The sequence below is a fragment of the Rhinatrema bivittatum genome, chromosome 4 (assembly GCF_901001135.1).
Source record: "Rhinatrema bivittatum chromosome 4, aRhiBiv1.1, whole genome shotgun sequence".
Lineage (NCBI taxonomy): Eukaryota > Metazoa > Chordata > Amphibia > Gymnophiona > Rhinatrematidae > Rhinatrema > Rhinatrema bivittatum.
In genome coordinates, this window is record NC_042618.1 from 346,550,816 (window position 1) to 346,568,717 (window position 17,902).

General features: G+C 43.1%; 1 protein-coding gene across 5 annotated transcripts in view; it reads right to left on the reverse strand.

Moving 5' to 3' along the window:
* SPAG9 (sperm associated antigen 9) overlaps positions 1 to 17,902 on the reverse strand; it is a 279,218-nt gene that overhangs the window by 61,848 nt on the left and 199,468 nt on the right. For all 5 annotated transcript variants that reach the window (XM_029600655.1, XM_029600656.1, XM_029600654.1 and 2 more), the window contains 4 exons: positions 15,647 to 15,739; positions 12,102 to 12,269; positions 3,010 to 3,181; positions 2,119 to 2,337 (listed from right to left, as the gene is read on the reverse strand). In XM_029600655.1, coding sequence (XP_029456515.1) covers positions 2,119 to 2,337; positions 3,010 to 3,181; positions 12,102 to 12,269; positions 15,647 to 15,739 — 652 coding nt within the window. The remainder of the gene's footprint in view (positions 1 to 2,118; positions 2,338 to 3,009; positions 3,182 to 12,101; positions 12,270 to 15,646; positions 15,740 to 17,902) is intronic.

Genomic DNA, 17,902 nt, shown 5'->3' on the forward strand with positions numbered 1-17,902 from the left:
TGTATTCCTGCTTCGACTGTTGAAAATGGTTACGAGGTACTATTTCGCTGATATTTAAAATCTGTTAGGCTACATGCCTTCTACCCCACACTGGGTGATAAGTGCTGGAGAGAATGTGGGTTGCAGGGAACTTTCATACATATGTGGTGGGAATGCTCGAGAATAGCCCTTTTGGGATGAAGTTATGCAATAGAGTAAAACATAACAGGGGAATTGATCCCTATAAACTCACTGTTCTTCCTATTGAATATACCAGATATGGAAGAAAAGAATAGTGGCTTTTTCTACCTCAGCAAGCAGTCTTCGTAGCAAGGGGTGAAATACCATATTACTGGAGAAAGCCTGAGGCTCCTTCAATGCAGGAAGTCAAAGATTGGATAAAGTGGGGAAATTGATGTTTGGTGGTTTATATCTGGCGCTCAGTTGGGGGGGGGGGGGGGGGGGATCCTTTGGAAAGGACTGGGGTATGAGACTGTGGTTGGGGAGAAACAAATGGTAAAGAGGGGTAACAGGCTGGTTATTCCTGCTATTCTTGTAGAGTTGTACCATTATTGTACTAATTCTATTTCATGCGGATGTTTATGCAACTGTTCATGTGCGTACTTTTGTATACTTCTTTGTGCATATCGCATTCTTGACTGTATGTTTAAACTTGGATAAAGATATTAAACAAAAAAAACATTTCAATTAAAAAAAAAAGACGAATACAAATACTTATAACTATGTACAAGAAACATGTGACCACATAAAACTAAAACTAATGGGTATTATACTGCTGTATAAATCCATCCATAATTTTTAAATAATTATATGACATACAGGAAATGATGGAAATATAACTTTGGTTCCTTCTTGCTAATTAAACATAATTCAGGAATTAGAATGGGAGGAGAAGAAACAACTTTTGCGAATAAAAGATCTTGAAGATTCTAATTTTCTTCTGCAGGGATCTTGTTTTTATCTTCTGAACAGATGCTTTAGATGTCTGCACTGCTGCACTGGATGTTTCTGGCACTGAAGAACAAATGTGGTTAGAATTGTCTGAATCAATAGTTCTGTGCTGACGAGTATGTGCCAAATGCTGTGCCTGAACTGATCATGCTTTTTAGCATTGTTTCGGAGCTGAAGGGTTCTCACCTATTTTCTGCTGCACCGATGAGTCACTTTGATGTTTTTTAGAGCCTAGGGAGTCCATCAACAGAGAATATTGCCATTTCTTATGATGATGCTTTGATATGAAGAGCTCTGCAGTTCATACTGTAATTTAAGGTCCCAATAAATAAGTAGAGGAATATCCTAGTGGTTAGAACAGCGGGCTGTGAACCAGGGAAGCCAGATTTCAAATCCTGCTGCTGCTCCTTGTGACTTTGGGCAAGTCACTTCACCCTCAGGTATAAACAGACTGTAAGCCCTATATGTATTGGGAAATACATATAGTACCTGAATGTAATCTGCTTTGAAGTGTCTGAAGGGTGAAATATAAAAATAGGGGCCACATGAGAAGCTGTCATGGTGTGGTCTAAGATATCAAAGACACAATGTGTGGTGGTTCACTGATGACATCTTATAGCAGCATTTTTCAGATTTTTTACAAGGGGATTTCCTTTTGGTTCAGATAATGTTGAAGCCATTATTTTAATTTTTGATCCTGCTAAATTTTTTTTGTTTTCTAAGATTGCAATGACACTGAGGAGAGAGATGTATAACAGTTCATGATGTGGACTAGAAAAAACAGAGGGTAGGGCATGAGGCAAAACTAACACGGAAACGCCCACACATACCTAGAAACAAAAAACTTTCTGTGCAAGGAGAGAGTAAGAGCTGATTCAGCACTGTTGGATATCACCACCACATCTGTGAGGTTGTTAGATTATGCTTGTCCATGGAGAAAAGACAAGTACTGGATCAGAGGCTGAATATGAAGGTGCTCTCAGAGATATTTTCAGGAGAAAGGGTCAGCAATCAATGAAGAGGTGTCTAATATGCAGGGAATGCATTATACAACTTCCATAGTAGTCAAATTATTAGGTGCATAACAAACTGCAATCTGTAAATTATCATTTCTTGCCACTTCAGTGTTCATGCATTGGAAACCTGACTGGATGAACATTTGCATACCTGGCTGTTGGTCTGTCACAGATGGGCTACTAGCGGTAGTTGGAGTTATTGTACTACCTTCTGCAGTACAACCAACCACAGTGATTCCTCCCAAGAGATTATCAGCTCCAAAAGAGCTGTTGCTTGTCATGCTTCCAGACAGAGAAGATCGGTCAGTCATGCTAGCATCTATGTCTCTTGAAACCTCCTCTCCAGCAGGATAATCAGTTTCCCTGGCTCCTGAAAAACAATCAGAGCTTTAAATATTGACTTTTTAGATGCTACATAGCATCTACAATTCCCTTTTCGCAGGGAATTTTACAAAATGTTTAGCCCTATTGCCATATACAGAGAGAAAAAGGAAAGAAGGCCATATTTTTCATTGCTTTCATGACAAAGTATCTCTGGACTACTCTCCAACATCATCCACAGAGGATCAGGTTAATTTTACAGGTGATGCTTCCTGCTGAGCAACTGCATGCCTTCTGTATAAGCTAACAATCAGCAACCCCTTGCCATTCACCATTCATAACAGCCATGTAATAAAACCACTTCCAGCTGCCAACGCTTAAAAAATGTTATTTAAATATTTTAAAATTATTTATTGGCATATTCGCCTTATCTATTCTGCAGATACTGTTTATCACAATGCATGTCAATTTATTTTCCCTGACACAGTAGAAGTTGAGTTGCACAGATATTCTGACATTAGATAAAGGCATCAGTAATGTTCTTAAAATGACTGTGAATGTGGTTTTTTTTTTGGGGGGGGGGTTTTTTAACTACATAACAATTGTGAGGACCTAAATGACTGGACTTTAGGACACAATTAAGAACCAGAGCCCTCATACACCAAGAGAAATAAGATCTAATAAGGCACCAAGATCAATGAAATCATCTTGAATACTTTACCTGGTACACTAGCAATACAAAGCACATGTGAATTGCAAACAATGAAATTATCCAAGATGTTTCCAGGCTGGTTGGCATCAATAATAACTACTTTTGTAGTAGAGTGAGTGCTAGTACAGATCCAAACAAAACTAGACAGCTCTTCCTGATGCTTCAGTTCCTTCTGTTGCTCCTATAAACCCAAAGCACAGACTGTGAATTGCAGCAGAAACAGTAACACAGTAAATGTCAGCAGAAACTCCCCCCACCCAAAAAAAAAAAAAAAAAAAATTGGCCAAGTCAGTCTGTCAAGGTGCAATTATTCCACTTTGCATATATGAGCATATAAATTAACTCAACCCAATACCAGTTCCCGCACCCACATTTATTTTACCTGAATGTTAAACCCTTTTCCTACCAATGCCCTCCATATTCATCCCAGACATGCCCAGAAGCATAGTACTGGCCTCTACCACCTGCACTGATATGCTATTTTAGGCCTTATCTTCCGCTATGATTCTAACAAGACCAACACTAAATCCAACACCCAATCTCTTACCAGGTTTTCTAATAATCCACATAGCTAGCAGAAGCCATTGTCCAAAACATTCAGCCCTCCCATGTACACTGTTTGGTTTTAAGCATGCTCACGCCATGAAGGTCATCCTAATGCCTTCTTTGATGCCCGATTCAGTCTTGCCATTACAGTTTGAGTCATGACTGCACAAACTAGCAATCTGTGACCTTATCCAGTCCCTCAACATAAATGCCATCTATCTGCAGATGACCCTCAACTCTGCACAAAAATAGGTTCAGATCAAACCTTTTGCATTGCAAATCTCAACCAATGTCTACCAGCAGTAGTACAATCATTCAACAACTACAAACTGGGGCGGTTCTATCATGAGGCAGGGTGAGGCAGCAGCCTCAGACAGTTGAGGCGGCAAAACATGGCCTTCTGCTGTAGCTGCATCACCCTGCCTTCAAGACAACACCGGTGGCACAACTTCAATAAACTGCCTGCAGGGATCTCATCTCCCGCAGGCAGAAGAAAGAAAGAATCCTCATGCTGGCGGAGGGCAGAATAAAGTATCCACAATGGCATTGCTTGAATGACACCACTTCTGCGGTGCTTCTTAGAGTGACGCAGCCCTTTCCCCTCATGGCTCATCTTTGGCCCAATGGCAAAGGAAGAAACTCAGCACAGCATTCCCCCCTACCTCCCCATGGCTCAACTTCAGTGATGCAGCCCATCACTCCCACAGTGCATCTTAAGAGTGACGCGGCCCAGAAGCAAAAGATGAATCTTGTAAGTCCAGTTTGAGTAACACCACCCCCGAGGCGCAGCTTCACTGACGCAGCCCACCCCTCCTGAGGCCTTCAGTGTGCGTATGAGAAAGAGTTCCTTTGTGTGTCAATGAGAGAGAGAGTGCCTGTTTGTATCAAGAAAAGAGGAGAGTGCCTGGGTGCGTAAGTGCATGTTTGTGTGTGTATGTGTGAGGGAGAGAGAGAGAGAGAGGGGGAGTGCCTGTGGGTATGTGGATGTGTGTGAAGGAGAGTGCACCACTGAGCATGAGTGCGTGCCTGTGTGTGAAAGAGTGAGCCACTGAGTGAGAAAGTGCCAGTGTGTGTGAGGGAGAAGGAGCCATCGAACGTAAGGGAGAAAGAACCATTAAGCATGAGAGTGCTGTGTATGTGAGGGAGAGCATGACTGAGTGTAAAAGAGCACCTATGTTTATGTGTGAGGGACAGAGAGAGAGCAACTGAGTATGAGAGAGTGCCTGTGTGTGTGTGTGTATCTGTGTGAGGGAGAGAGAACCACTAAGCATGTAAGAGCTTGTGCATGTGTATGAAGGGGAGAGAATCAGTAAATAAGCATACGCGTGAGAATGAACATGTATATTAGAGTGTGTGTATGAGAAAGAAAGGATAAAGTTTGTGCACCTTCCTCGCCCTCCACCTCCCAAATCCAGGAGAATCTCAGGGTGGCTGGAAATCAAAAGTTTCCAGGTATGGAAAGTGGAGGATTGTTTTTTCATCCCTATTAGTTTTACATAATTGGATGTTATTTGATGTGTCTGCTGTTTTGAACTATTTTATTGGTGTTTGGTAAATTTTTAAAAATGTTTGTATGCACTTATTATTGGATATTTTACTCTTCATCAGCTGATTTGACATTTATTATTTTTATTGGTATGGTTGATGTTTTATATTTCTTGATTGTGTTTGATGCTTAACCAGGAATACTGATTTTTTTTCCATTGTTGCATTGCATAGATTATGGCTTGTTGTAGTTTCCAGTTCAAGTTTTGTCTGCCTGTTTCTATTTATACTTTATAGCCGGTTTTTTCTATCTGGCTAGGGTCTGTGTTCTGCATGTGTGACCCCAGTTAGGTATTCTGTTAGCATGTAGTTTTTGTGTAAATCTATAGCAGCCTGCTTGTTCTGTTTTCCTAAAAGGTTTATTTTCATAGGTAGGATTCTTACTGTTTGAGCATTTAATGCTGTTTTAAGTATTGGAGGTTTATAATATTGTAATAATTACATTTTTTAGGGAACTGGTAAACCTACTAAACTCCCAGGAACCCTATCAATTGCTCTCTAGGGGCAGATGCAAGGGTATTTAGGAGCCTTAGGCAAACCTTATAACCATGCACCACCACACCCCTCCCCTCTCCCACACATTTTAAAGTTATGAATTTATTTTAAAATGTCATATTAACCACTTCCCCAACCCAAAAGGGGAGATTTTACATGAAAAAGGGCATTCAAAGTACACTCTTTTGAGATAAAAATATCACTTATATGTATATTTACTGTATATACACTGCAGAAAACTGTGCAAAAAATATACTCAGCCTACTGGAAAGGACTGGGACCTGCTGGAGGGGAGAGGTGCTTGGAACTGCGCGTTCCTGTAGGGTCTAAAGCACTGCGATCCTCTGCCCTTGGCTCTTCTGGGGGAGGGATGCAGAGATCTTTTATTCCTATCTTCAGGTAATCTAGGAACTGGAGATTCGCCCCATTTGTTGGCTAACTTCTCCAATTCGCTTCTGAATAAGAGAGATCCTTTAAAAAGCATTCTCGTGAGATTCGCTTTAGATATCGAATCCGCAGACCAATTTCGTAGCCATAGTTGTCTTCTGGCTGCCACTACAGAGGCAACTCCCCTGGCTGAGGTGCGCACTAGATCTGAGCTTGCATCAGTGAGGAAGAATGCTGTAGGTTCCATCGACTCTCCAGTATGAGGCCCGGAGGTAAAAGTCTCTCTCGAGAGGAGCAAATAGGAACATGCCACCACTGCGCAGCAGGAAGCAATCTGCAGTGTCATTGCTGTTGTGTCAAAGGCCTGCTTAAGGATGGATTCCAATCGTCTGTCCTGCGTGTCCTTCAGTGCTGCTCCTCCCTCAACGGGAATCGTTGTTCACTTTGAGACGGCACAGACCATAGCGTCCACTTTCAGGAAACACAGGCGTTCCTTGGCCGCAGGTTCCAGAGGGTATAGGCTTCCAATGTCCACCCCCCTTTGAAGCTGGCCTCCGGGGCATTCCATTCCAGGTCAATCAGTTCCTGGATGGCTTCCATCATTGGAAAGCAGCATGAGACCTTACGAAGGGACACCAAGATGGGGATCTTCTTTGGTTCCGCCATAGAGCCCATGCCCAGAATACCCAGTGTCTTTAGGGTCTGGGAAACAAGGGCAGGTAATTCGTCCTTGTGGAAAAAGCGAGGCATGGTTCAGTATGGTTCCATCCCTGGAGGGATTTCTCCTTCCTCCAGGGAGTCACTCATCATCTGAGGTGTCTGGATCTCTGTTAGGGAAGTTCTTTTAGGCGAGGCATGTCTCGAGGAATCAGAGCCGGACCGGGAGGATCTAGAGCTCCCGGTAGGGGTTGAGCCTGGTGCGCGCAGCTGGGGCTGGTTGCACCTGAACGAAGGTTTGCAGCCCTTTGAAAAATTCCACCCAGGAGAAGATCCCTGGGTCAGGTGGAGTAGGGGCCCCAGAGGTGCCCTCCTGTGGGGCACTCATGCCGGAGATACATAGGTCCGGGGAGCAATCGTCAGTAGTTCCAGACACCTCTCCCAACAGTAGGGGTCCAGGTTTTGGGTCCCCCTGGGCTTCTTCGCAGTGCTTGGCACAGGCAGGACTCCAATTCAGGCTGTGCGGCTCTTATGTGGCAGGCTGTGCAAAGGGAATGTCCCTTGGCCTTCTTGGGCAGCGGTGCCATTGTTTTCCACGAGTTTGTGTGCTTGGCCACCCTCAAAAATGTGTCTGTGCGCGTAATTATGCACATGGGTGCGCTTAGTTGTGTGTGCTGGATGTGCGCACAGCTATGCGCGCGTCTATATTGGGTGTGCGCGCAAGTTAGGCACATCGACCGCCCGGCCTGCCCCATGTGTACCACCGGACGAGGAGGGAATATGGCGCAGACGACCCCAGTCGCAAGACGGCACCCCCGGAGGGTCTCCAAGTGTGAGGACCCTTGCACCGGATCGGGGCCTAGCCCAAGCAGGGCTGCTCAACCCGATCGGTGCCCCTTTAAACCTTGCCGGAAGAAAACTTTCGGTACGGCAATCCGAGCTCTGGAGACCAGAGACCTGAATTTAAAGATTTCTACCTTACCTGGTCTCGGCGCTTACCGGCCGTGTGCCGGACGGTCTCCAGCTGTGGGGGGAGAGGGAAACACCTTCACCACCGTGCTTGATTCTGCACCCGCTGCCTTTCAGCCACCCTGGGGGCTACGTCCATGCCGGGAACCGGCTACCCGACCAAGGCACACCTCTGAGGGATATCGGAAATCACCTCAGGAATTCTCAACTGGGGGAGGGACCCTTAGGTTTCACCGCAGGAGAGCAGGGCTCGATCTTCTTAAAGGTAATTTTCTCTCTTCTTGCTGTAATTAACACTATTCTAGTTTGTGGTATAGTGTTCGCATCTGCTAGGAGATGGAGAGATATTGAGGAAGTGAGGTTAGTGCAGGGGTATATGTACCCAGGATGATGTCAGCTTGAAATCTGACTCCATCTCCCAACTGCTAGCAGAAGAGCACAAGACCCATTGGTCCTGAGTCCATCTGGCTACACGCTAGGAAATTGCAATTAATGGATTGTGGTCCACCTTGTGACCACTATTTGGGAAGAGGCGGGATATTGAATGTCTATAAATAAAAAAATAGTAATTTTGCTGTGATTTCTATTACAAAAATAGAGTGGACTATTAGATAATTTCATCTCTGCTTCTCAGTAAGAAGCTGGGTCTTAATAAAAGCAATATCAAATCTGTGACAGACTCTTCCCATCATGAGTACGCGAAGAGAATCAAATTTCTTTTCATTTCATAATTATACATTTTGTCCATTTCTCTACACAAACAAATACTAAGTCTGTGCTCCTGCTCCCCAGTCCTACCTGTGGCTCTCTGCCCTGGATTCTACGGTGGAAAATGCAAAGAATGGCTGGGTGGGGCAACTAGCTTTGGTGACATAATAAAAGGAAGAGCAGGGAGAGCGCAATAGAATAATTCTCGATCCTGCCTCACCTTCCTCCTGAGTGTGCGTGGATATTAAGGGAATCCCTAAAAAAGCAAAGGTGAGAATTGCATGCTAACTTCAAAAAGCATGCTTTATGACTTCATAACCTGGATGTGTGTGTTATAGAAGACGTCTTGTTCTTGCTCTGTCGGGGTGGAGGAATGTCTTGTACTTGCTCAGTGGGGAAGGCATGGAAGGGTATAGGTCAGAGGCTTGCAGGGGTGTATATGGGGTGGGGATTTTTGTACGTGGTGGTGTAAGTGGCATTTGTTGTGGTGTTGGTGTGAATGCATTGTGCCCTTCCCTTCTCCCCACATGAGGTTTGGGATGGTGTGGGTGTGAGTAGGTGATGCATCCCCCGCCCCCATCTCTTCCTTCTCCTGTGTGGATGAGTGCAGGGCGAGTTAGTGTGTGCGGGCACATTCTCCTCCTCCCATAGCAGTGTTCAGTTTGTCTCCCTGTGTGTGTGGGGAATGGGGGAGGTATGTGTCAGAGGGGGGAGCACACTCTCCTCCATGCATTGTTCATTTATACCCCCCTCCACATGTAGTGGAGAAAATGTGTTATGGTGTTAGTGTGAGATATAAGTTGGGGAGGGTTGCATAGTTTCCCTTGTCCTTTCCACTTTTTCCTCCTCCCAGCACTCCACACCTCTCCTCCCCCTGTGCATGTATTTGTGTGGTAGGAGGGGTGGCAGGGATATGTTGTGGGTTTGGTGTGAATAATGTGAGGGGCTGTGTGTGTAAATTCTTTCCCCCTTGCACTTTCCATTTTCTCCCCTCCTCTCCCTCTCTTTTGTGTGTGTAGGGGGATTCAGGGTATGCATGTGCTGTGAGATTGGAGCATGGTAGGGGGGTGGAGGTGAGTTGGGGCATGAGTCATGGAGTGAGTGGCAGGGGTGAAGTGGGTCTGAGAGATACCCCCTCCTCTACTCTTGTGCATGCGCTTATATAAGTTAAGTGGGTGAGGGCTGGTGGTGGTGAGGGTGTGTGTGTGTATGGGAGGTTAGGTTTGCATGGGCAAGTGTAGGTGCAGTCTTTTCCCCCTCGGATTCTTCTCACTACTCCCATCCTCTTCCCCTTACCCTTCCCATCCCCTCTCCTATTACTCCCCTCCTTCCTCCCCCTCTCACTCTGGCACTTTTTACTCCCCTCTCCCTCCCCTCAGACCTTCTCTTTCTGCCGCTGGCAGGGCCTAGGAAACCTCACCAGCCTTACCACCACTACTCCTTTTGCTTCTGCTGGTAGGGCCTGCGTTGCTGTTGGTGGCCCTGCACTGTCTATTCTGCTGCTCCTTGCTCTGCTGCCTCAGGCCTCTCCCACTTCTCTGAGCGAGTGCTGCAATGTGCGTAGATGCGCTGCGATGCTCATTCAGAGCCCCTAATATTTTTATAATATAGAGAGATACTACAAATATATAGGTGTATTTATGTTGGTAAAATATCAATGGGGAGGGCAATAATGAAACTCTGCCGACACTTTGCAAGCTTGCGGGTACAAAGTGCAAGCTCATTTTTAAAAGGGAAACTCTGCACAGAGTTTCTTTTTGCAAATGTGGGCCAGTGTGAGAATCTGGCTACTTTTGTACCCATGTACTTTGCACTTGCTTTGAAGCTACTATATTGCATTCTTAAATTAATATTTGGCATTTTGTCATGGTACACCACCATAGCTAACAAATTATTCAAAACCCTAGCACAGGGGTCGGGAACCCATGGCTCGCGAGCCAGATATGGCTCTTTTGAGGGCTGCATCTGGCTCGCAGACAAGTGTCGCCACACTTTCCAGTCCCTCGCTGACCCAGCTGCTCCCTGGTCCTCCTCCGCCCGGGCTTAAAATGCTGTCAGCCCGGGCGGAACGCGGCAGGACAGCTGGAGTCAGCGGCACCGGCGTGCTCTCTTCTTCCCGCCCCCCACCCCCGCGGCCCGGAAGAGGAAGTGGTGAGCATCGGGTGCGTGCGCGGGAAGAAGAGACCACGCTAGTGTCCGACGAAAAGAAGACTGCAGCGCGGCTCGGAGGAAAATGAAGAGCTTCAACCGCGGCCGATGGGACTCCGCCTCCGCGAGGGCTGAAATGAAGGAGGTTAGCGTTGGGAGGAGGCTGCTGCTGCCACGAGTTCCCGGGGTGGGGGAGAGAGAGAGAGTGAATGAGCAAGCAAGCATGTGTGTTTGAGATCCTGTGTGTGTGAGTGAGAGATTGCATGTATGTGAATGATTGAGAGCCTGTATATGTGAAAGAGAGTATGTCTGTGATTGAGAGCCTGCCTGTGAGAGAGAGAGAGCATGAATGCAAGTTTACCATTGGGAACCTGTATGTGTAAGTTTGTGATTGAAAACCTGTTTGTGTGAAAGAGTATGTGTGTATGATTGAGATCCTTTGTGTGTGAGAGAAATCATGTGTATGTATGATTAAGAGCCTGTGTGTATAAGTAAGAGAGACCATGTGTGTCTGTGTGTGATTGAGAGCTGATTTAGGTGAGGGAGCATGTGAGTATGTGATTGAGAGCCTGTGTGTAAATGAGAGAAAAAGAGAGGACATGTTTGTAAGCATGTGAATGAGAGTCTGTGTGTGAGAGAAAGAGACAGCATGTATTTATGTGATTGAAAGCCTGTGTGTGTGTGTGTGTAAGCATGAAAAGATAGACAGCATGTGTGTAAATGTGTAATTAAGAGCCTATATAAGTGAGAGAGAAAAAACATGTGTATATGTGAGTACTGAGAGCATGTGTGTATAGGTGTGTCATTGAGAGCCAGTGTGAGAGAGAGCGCTGGTATGTGACAGAGAGGAGAAAGTTCCAAGCAAACCACCCTGCCTCCTGCTAATTCAGAACAATCTCAGGACACCTGGATATCAAACGTTCCCAGGTATGTAGAGCAAAAAAATTTTTGTATCCTTATTATTTTTCATTACTGGGTCTTTGTGTCTGCTATTTTGAAATATTTTGTTGTTATCTGGAAATGTTTTATATGAGTTTTTAATTATTGGCTATTCCACTCATCAGCTGTTTCGAAATATGTTCTTTTTGTTAGTAGTTTTACTGCTGATGATTTTATATTTCTTGATTTGTTTTATAAGGATGGGTGATGTTTCTTTTTTCCTTTGTTACACTGCATACAGAGACTCTGGCTTGTTGCAGTTTCCAATTCAGTTTTTTCTGCATGCTTCTTGTTATGCGTTTTGGTCTCTTTATTCTATGTTAGGTGAGGGACAGCACTTGTGATTCAGGTGAGGTTTTCTGCTGGTGTGTAGTTTCTGTGTAGGACTCTATAGCAGCCTGACTTGGTCCGTTTTCCTAATAGGAGATGTATTGGTGTCTTAAGGCCTGGTGTAATATTTTCAGAGACTTATTGTACTTTAAAAGTGTGATCTTACATAAAATGCACACATTTACTTGTATTTAGTTTTAAACATATTGTATGACTCTCATGAAATTACATTTTAAAATATGTGGCGTTTATGGCTCTCTCAGCCAAAAAGGTTCCTGACCCCTGCCCTAGCATATATATTTGATAAGACAAGATTTGAAGTCTAAAGATCACATATAAATAGTTTATTAGGACTAATCTCAGATATTTCATCTTACCTTGATCTCCTGTTCTAGCCTGTCTAAACTGCTCTGAGATCCTCTTGGATGTATGCTGCCTTCGGCTTCAGAACCTGATGCATCACTATAGAACACACTCGCTCCCACAACTGAGCCACCATCTCTTGTCTTTCCTCCGGATAGGTTGACGCCCACAGCGCACCAGAGCTGACAAAAAAGGAACACACATTTATTCTCTCAAAGAACAATTAGTGTGTATAAAATGACCCTGTACATACCTTAAAGACAGTCCAAATTGGGACAGAAGACAGAAAGGAATAAATCATGTATTTATTTATTTAGTGCTTTTCTATACAGACATTCATGATACAGATCATATCTTATCGGTTTACATGGAACAAGGGGAAATAACGTTAACATGATTAAATCATGATTAGAAACAGTCTCTACTGCACGTTAGACAAAGTCAATAGGTTCTTCAGACATTAACAATGTATTAGAATCTGCTGGCTTGTCAAGTAGCAATATTAGCCAAAATAAATCCCCCTGCTTTTTCTTTTTAAGGATACTTCATCTGGCAGTTAAAACCAACAAAATCATTGCACTTTGCCATTTTTGGATCTGATTTTATTCAGTTCCCACTGTGATATTTAAAGTTTTGGAAGCATCTCTTCAAACAATTATTCAATTACAAAGTGGTAGGATATGTTAACTTAAGGCATTCCAGTGTTTCTCTCTCTCTCAGCAAGAGGAAGACTTACAGGCAATTTTCCAAAAGCACCTGTATAATATATGGTTGAATGTGTGAAACTAAAGATCAATAAACAAAACTATAAAGGTGGTGCTTTTTTTTTTTTTTTTTTTTTTTTTTTTTTAAAAGACTTAATACATTTTTTGACAGCTTTTGAAAGTTACACAACCTTCCACAGTTCAGAATGAGCAGGTCAAAGCAAAAGATGATGCTGCCTGAATATACACATAAATCTCAGATTACATTACAAAAGTGGTATGAACCGGTATGGAGGGGTTGGGGTTAGCAGCATGATAAGGTTTTAGAAAAAAACATATCTGGTAGTCAATTTAAAAAACCCAGGTTTGTTAGGTCCTTTTATGATAGTTTTGAAGTGTTTTATCATTTTAGTTTCAACAGTCTTAAATTTCTGGATAGTTTTGCGTTTTTTCCCTTTTGGTATCCTCCTCCTGAAAATTGTTCCCCTAAGGAAGTATGGCCTTGCTCTTCTCTGCGATGTGTAATCTTGTATCTGTAATCCTATTCATGCTCCTCCTTTAATGCAGTACGTTATTCAATGCAGAAATTGTGAAGAGCAATGCAAAATGGGTCAGAAATTAAAACAAGGAAAAATCCACACAGACACAAGCTAGCACATCACAAAGAGGATGGCAACATTGCCTGTGAGGGATTAATATTCAGGACGCTAAGAGGGAAATTAAAATGTTCCAAGTTCCTCTATCATAGAACACTACAAAATATAAAAACTTGAGCGATTAAAGGTTGTTGGGTTTTTTTTAATTCACTAGAAGCCATAATTCTGCCTCTGTTACTTTATCATTCAAACACATCAAACCCATTCTGTCCCATCACCTCTGTAATCTATGATTCATTTGTACTTTAGGTAATGTCTTTTGCTCATGTGAGTGCAATCCTGAAAACCAGTCATGAGGTGTATTGACTTGGTCCAATAAAAAAAACTTATCACCTTTTTTTTCTAAGTTGAATTTCAGCACAAAAGCACTTATATACAGGCCAATACAGTAAAGTTCGCGGGAGATCGGGCGAGCGCTCGCTCTCCCGGCGTGCGAACAGGCCAGTGTCCTGTGCGCACGATACAGTAAAACAAAATGTTTAAATTAGGGCCCGCGGTAAAAAGAGGCGCTAGGGACACTAGCACATCCCTAGCGCCTCTTTTTGGACAGGAGTGGCGGCTGTCAGCGGGTATGATGCTAAAGTTACTACTGTTTGATAACCTGCACAGTATACCTATGAAGGGACAATTCCTCAGATTAGGTGTGCAGGAAGTTCTTTTGTTAGCAAAGCAGTTTATTTTGCAATGCTGGATGAAGATCCTCCAACACTGACACACTGGAGAAACCAGATTCATCAAATGTGTGTCCTTGAAAAATACAGTATGTGGAAAAGACAGATGTCTTTCGGGGAAAAAAGTCTTCTTGAGAATCTGGGAGCTGTATATACAGTCGTTATCCCACCAAGTATGAAGCATGATTCTGAATGACTTCAATTTTTATTTTTATTCTATTTCTTTGGGACTGAAACTCGTGTTGCCTCATGGATGAGTGTTGGTCATGAGTTAAAGAGGGGAGGAATGGGGGAGGGGGGGGGGAGTAGTTCTCTAAAGGGTTTGGCTTTGTTCCTGCTGAGAACTGGAAAGATTCTGTTAGCGTCTCGGTTCTTGGTTATCAGTTATCTTTGGAAAAATTCATAGAAAAAAAAAAAGATATGACCATAAAAAAAGGACATTCTGCAGTTGTAACAAATTCTGAAGCACCGCTAAGAACTAAAAGGCGTTTGCATAGGGAGGGTAATTTTCAAGGCCATTTCCCATAGATAAAACTGTGCTGTACCTGTGGAAAGGAAAAATGTAGTTCTTATAACTCCATCATTGCTCACTGCTTCAATGGCAGGGGGGGGGGGGGGGAGAGGAAAAGAGGAATTGGATTCAGGCATCAACCAGCAAGGACATTGAACTATAGAGTTTGGGAAAACCAATAAGCATGGGGGTAACTTGCTTGCTATGACGGTTACTCCAAGGCTAAGTCTAAGACAAGGCATCTAGACTACAGGACCCCAACTCCCTTTGAATGAAGAAAATGCCAGAGATTGGTATTCTTTGGAGTCACCATGAGGTCCATGATAAGTTTGCCTAATATGTGTACAATCAGAGAGAAGGCTGAATTCACCATCTTGCACTCAGAAAAATTATCTGTGCAAATTAGCAGATATAAATATATTTGGGTAGTTTTGTCTGGGAAAATTTTCAAAGGGAAAGTACGCATGTACTTGTGCTTTGTAAATTAGTGCAATATCTGCAGGAAAAAGTACCTTCAGACTTTGCACTAATGCAGGCAGTTTTAAAATTACCACCATAGTGTAAGAGGACTCTTCTGGCTCATAAGAAAGAAGTTGCCATACTGGGTCAGACCAAGGGTCCATCAAGCCCAGCATCCTGTCTCCAACAATGGCCAATCCAGGCCATAGGAACCTGGCAAGTACCCAAACCTCTTTAGTCTTTCCTCATAGGGGAGCAGTTCCATCCCCTTTATCATTTTGGTAGCCCTTCTCTGTACCTTCTCCATCGCAACAATATCTTTCTTGAGATGCGGCGATCAGAACTGTACACAGTACTCAAGCTGCAGTCTCACCATGGAGCGATAAAGAGGCATTATGACATCCTCCATTTTATTCACCATTCCCTTCCTAATAATTCCTAACATTGTTTGCTTTTTTGACTGCCACAGCAGTCTCAAATATCACCTAACCAATTCATTATTTAAAAAAAAGATTTTACAAACTGATATTAGGAAAGGAAGGATTTCACATGTCCTACCTTCATAGATGTATCTTTCTCATCTAGTGGTCTTAAGTAGACAGGCACAGGCAAATTCTTCATTTTGCTTTCACTCTGATCACCATTTGCCATCTATTAGTATAAAGAGGGAAGAATAAAGCTGTAAGACAAATATTACCCTAAACCCTTTGGAGTCAGTGGATTTAGAATTTCAGGCACAGTACAAAATATTAATTTTTGCAACATTTGTATACATGTGCTTCTATATATTTATGTTGTCTCCACTGTCAGATTTATTATATTGTGTCTTGTTTATGTTACTGGAAATTGTTGCTTGTTTTATTTAACACCGCAGTGAGCTACTGTAATTGTAACTTACACAAACAAAATTTAATCATAAATTAAAGATGCACAAGATCATAGTATCTGCTGCTGTCATTGGACTACTTTCTCTCTATACATGATTCCCTGAGGATTTTTTCCCATTTGTATCTATTTTATTTATTTATTTATTTATAATTTTTTATATACCGAAGTTCTTGTAAGAACTACAAATCACTCCGGTGATTTGTAGTTCTTACAAGAAGACCTTGATGACTCAGACTTTAAGAGGTCTATTTTGAGACAGTCCGGATAGCAAAGATAGCCATATAAACTTTTCCAGCTAACTCTGGAGACATATTCAACAGTGTAGACACACTACTGAATATAGCCAGCTAACTTTAGGACAGCTCTTTGACTTTACCAGACTTAGCTGGCTAAGTCATCCAGCTAACTCTGAATATCGAAGTTAGCCGGTTAATTTAGCTGGATAACTCCTCCTCCCATTACTCCTGGACTGCCCTTAACTTATCCAGCTAAATTCTAGTCACCTAACTTATTAGACGGCTAGAATGTAGCCAGATAAATGCTGAATATAGCTGGGTAAGGCATTTAGATAAATAACTATTACATTATTTGTCTAAATGGCTTTTGACCTCTATATGTCAACATTTTCTCCATAAAACATACCACAGTTTTCTTCTGAATACCAAACTATCAAGATTTTACCTGTAAATTCCAGTATATAAAAAAGGTAAAGCAGAGTTGCCTACCTGTAACATTCTCCGCAGACAGCAGGACAACAATCCTCCCAAGTGGGTAACACTGTCCGATGGAGCCTGACCTGGAACTTTTATTTTAAAGTTTCTAGAACTTTGACTGTGTATGTGCAGGCTGACATGATACCACATGGCTGGGAGGGCAGTAGTCTCCTTTTTGCAGCTTAAACTTTGAGAAACCAAAATCAAAAGGAGGTGAGGTTTTGTGAGGACTGACATCCTACTGTCCTTGGAGAATACCTGTTACAGGTATGTAACTCTGCTTTCTCTGAGGACAAGCAAGATGGCAGTCCTCACCAGTGGGAAATCCCTAGCTACAGACTGCCCCAAATGAAAAAGTGAAAACAAAACAATGCCAATGAACATAACAAGGACAAATTTGGTTTTTACCTGCTAATTTTCCTACTTTCAGTCCTACCAGACCAGTCCAGACATGAGTTTTCCTTCCCCTACCAGCAGATTGAGGCAGAGAGGAAGTATTTTGCTAACATCACCCCTTATATAGGTCACTGCACCACCTGCAGCACTTCAGTATCTCTGCATCAAAGCAAATAATATTTAGGAATATTTCCCCTAATGATCATGGCATGAACAAGTGGGCACAAACTAAACTCAATCCCCTTCAACGACAAGTAGGGATGAAAAACTGTCCACAATAAATCCTGAAATTCAAACGTTTAATATATATAAACTAGCGGTACCCGGCCACGCATTGCAGTGGCAGAGTCAAGTTCTTTACCCTCCCTCCCCCTTCCTCATATACCTCAGTCACTCATCCTCCTCCCCCTTGGTCACTCACCCCCTCTTCCCTCCCCTGTCCCCACTCCAACTCTCTCCCCTCATACTCACCTCCCCCCTCATTCTCCCTCCCCTGAAATGTATGCTTTCTTAGGTAAGAGGACCCAGACTGTAAGAAGCAGCTAGGATGCCGATTGAGAAAAAAAAACACCGAAATAGAAATTGGTGGTGGTAAACGTGGTCCGTCAGTGGGAGGTTGTGCGTGTTCTGTATCAAAATAGGGGAGTGCCTAACCAAGTTAGCACTCTCTATTTAGTTAATTGTTTTGTAGAGGGCTAATTTGGAGCCTTTCCGAGATCAGGGACGTTTTGCGTTTGTGTGTTCCCTCCATCTTTCCACCCCAAAAGAACCCCACCATAAACGCAGTGTTTAAATACGCACCCCCCACCCCGACGAA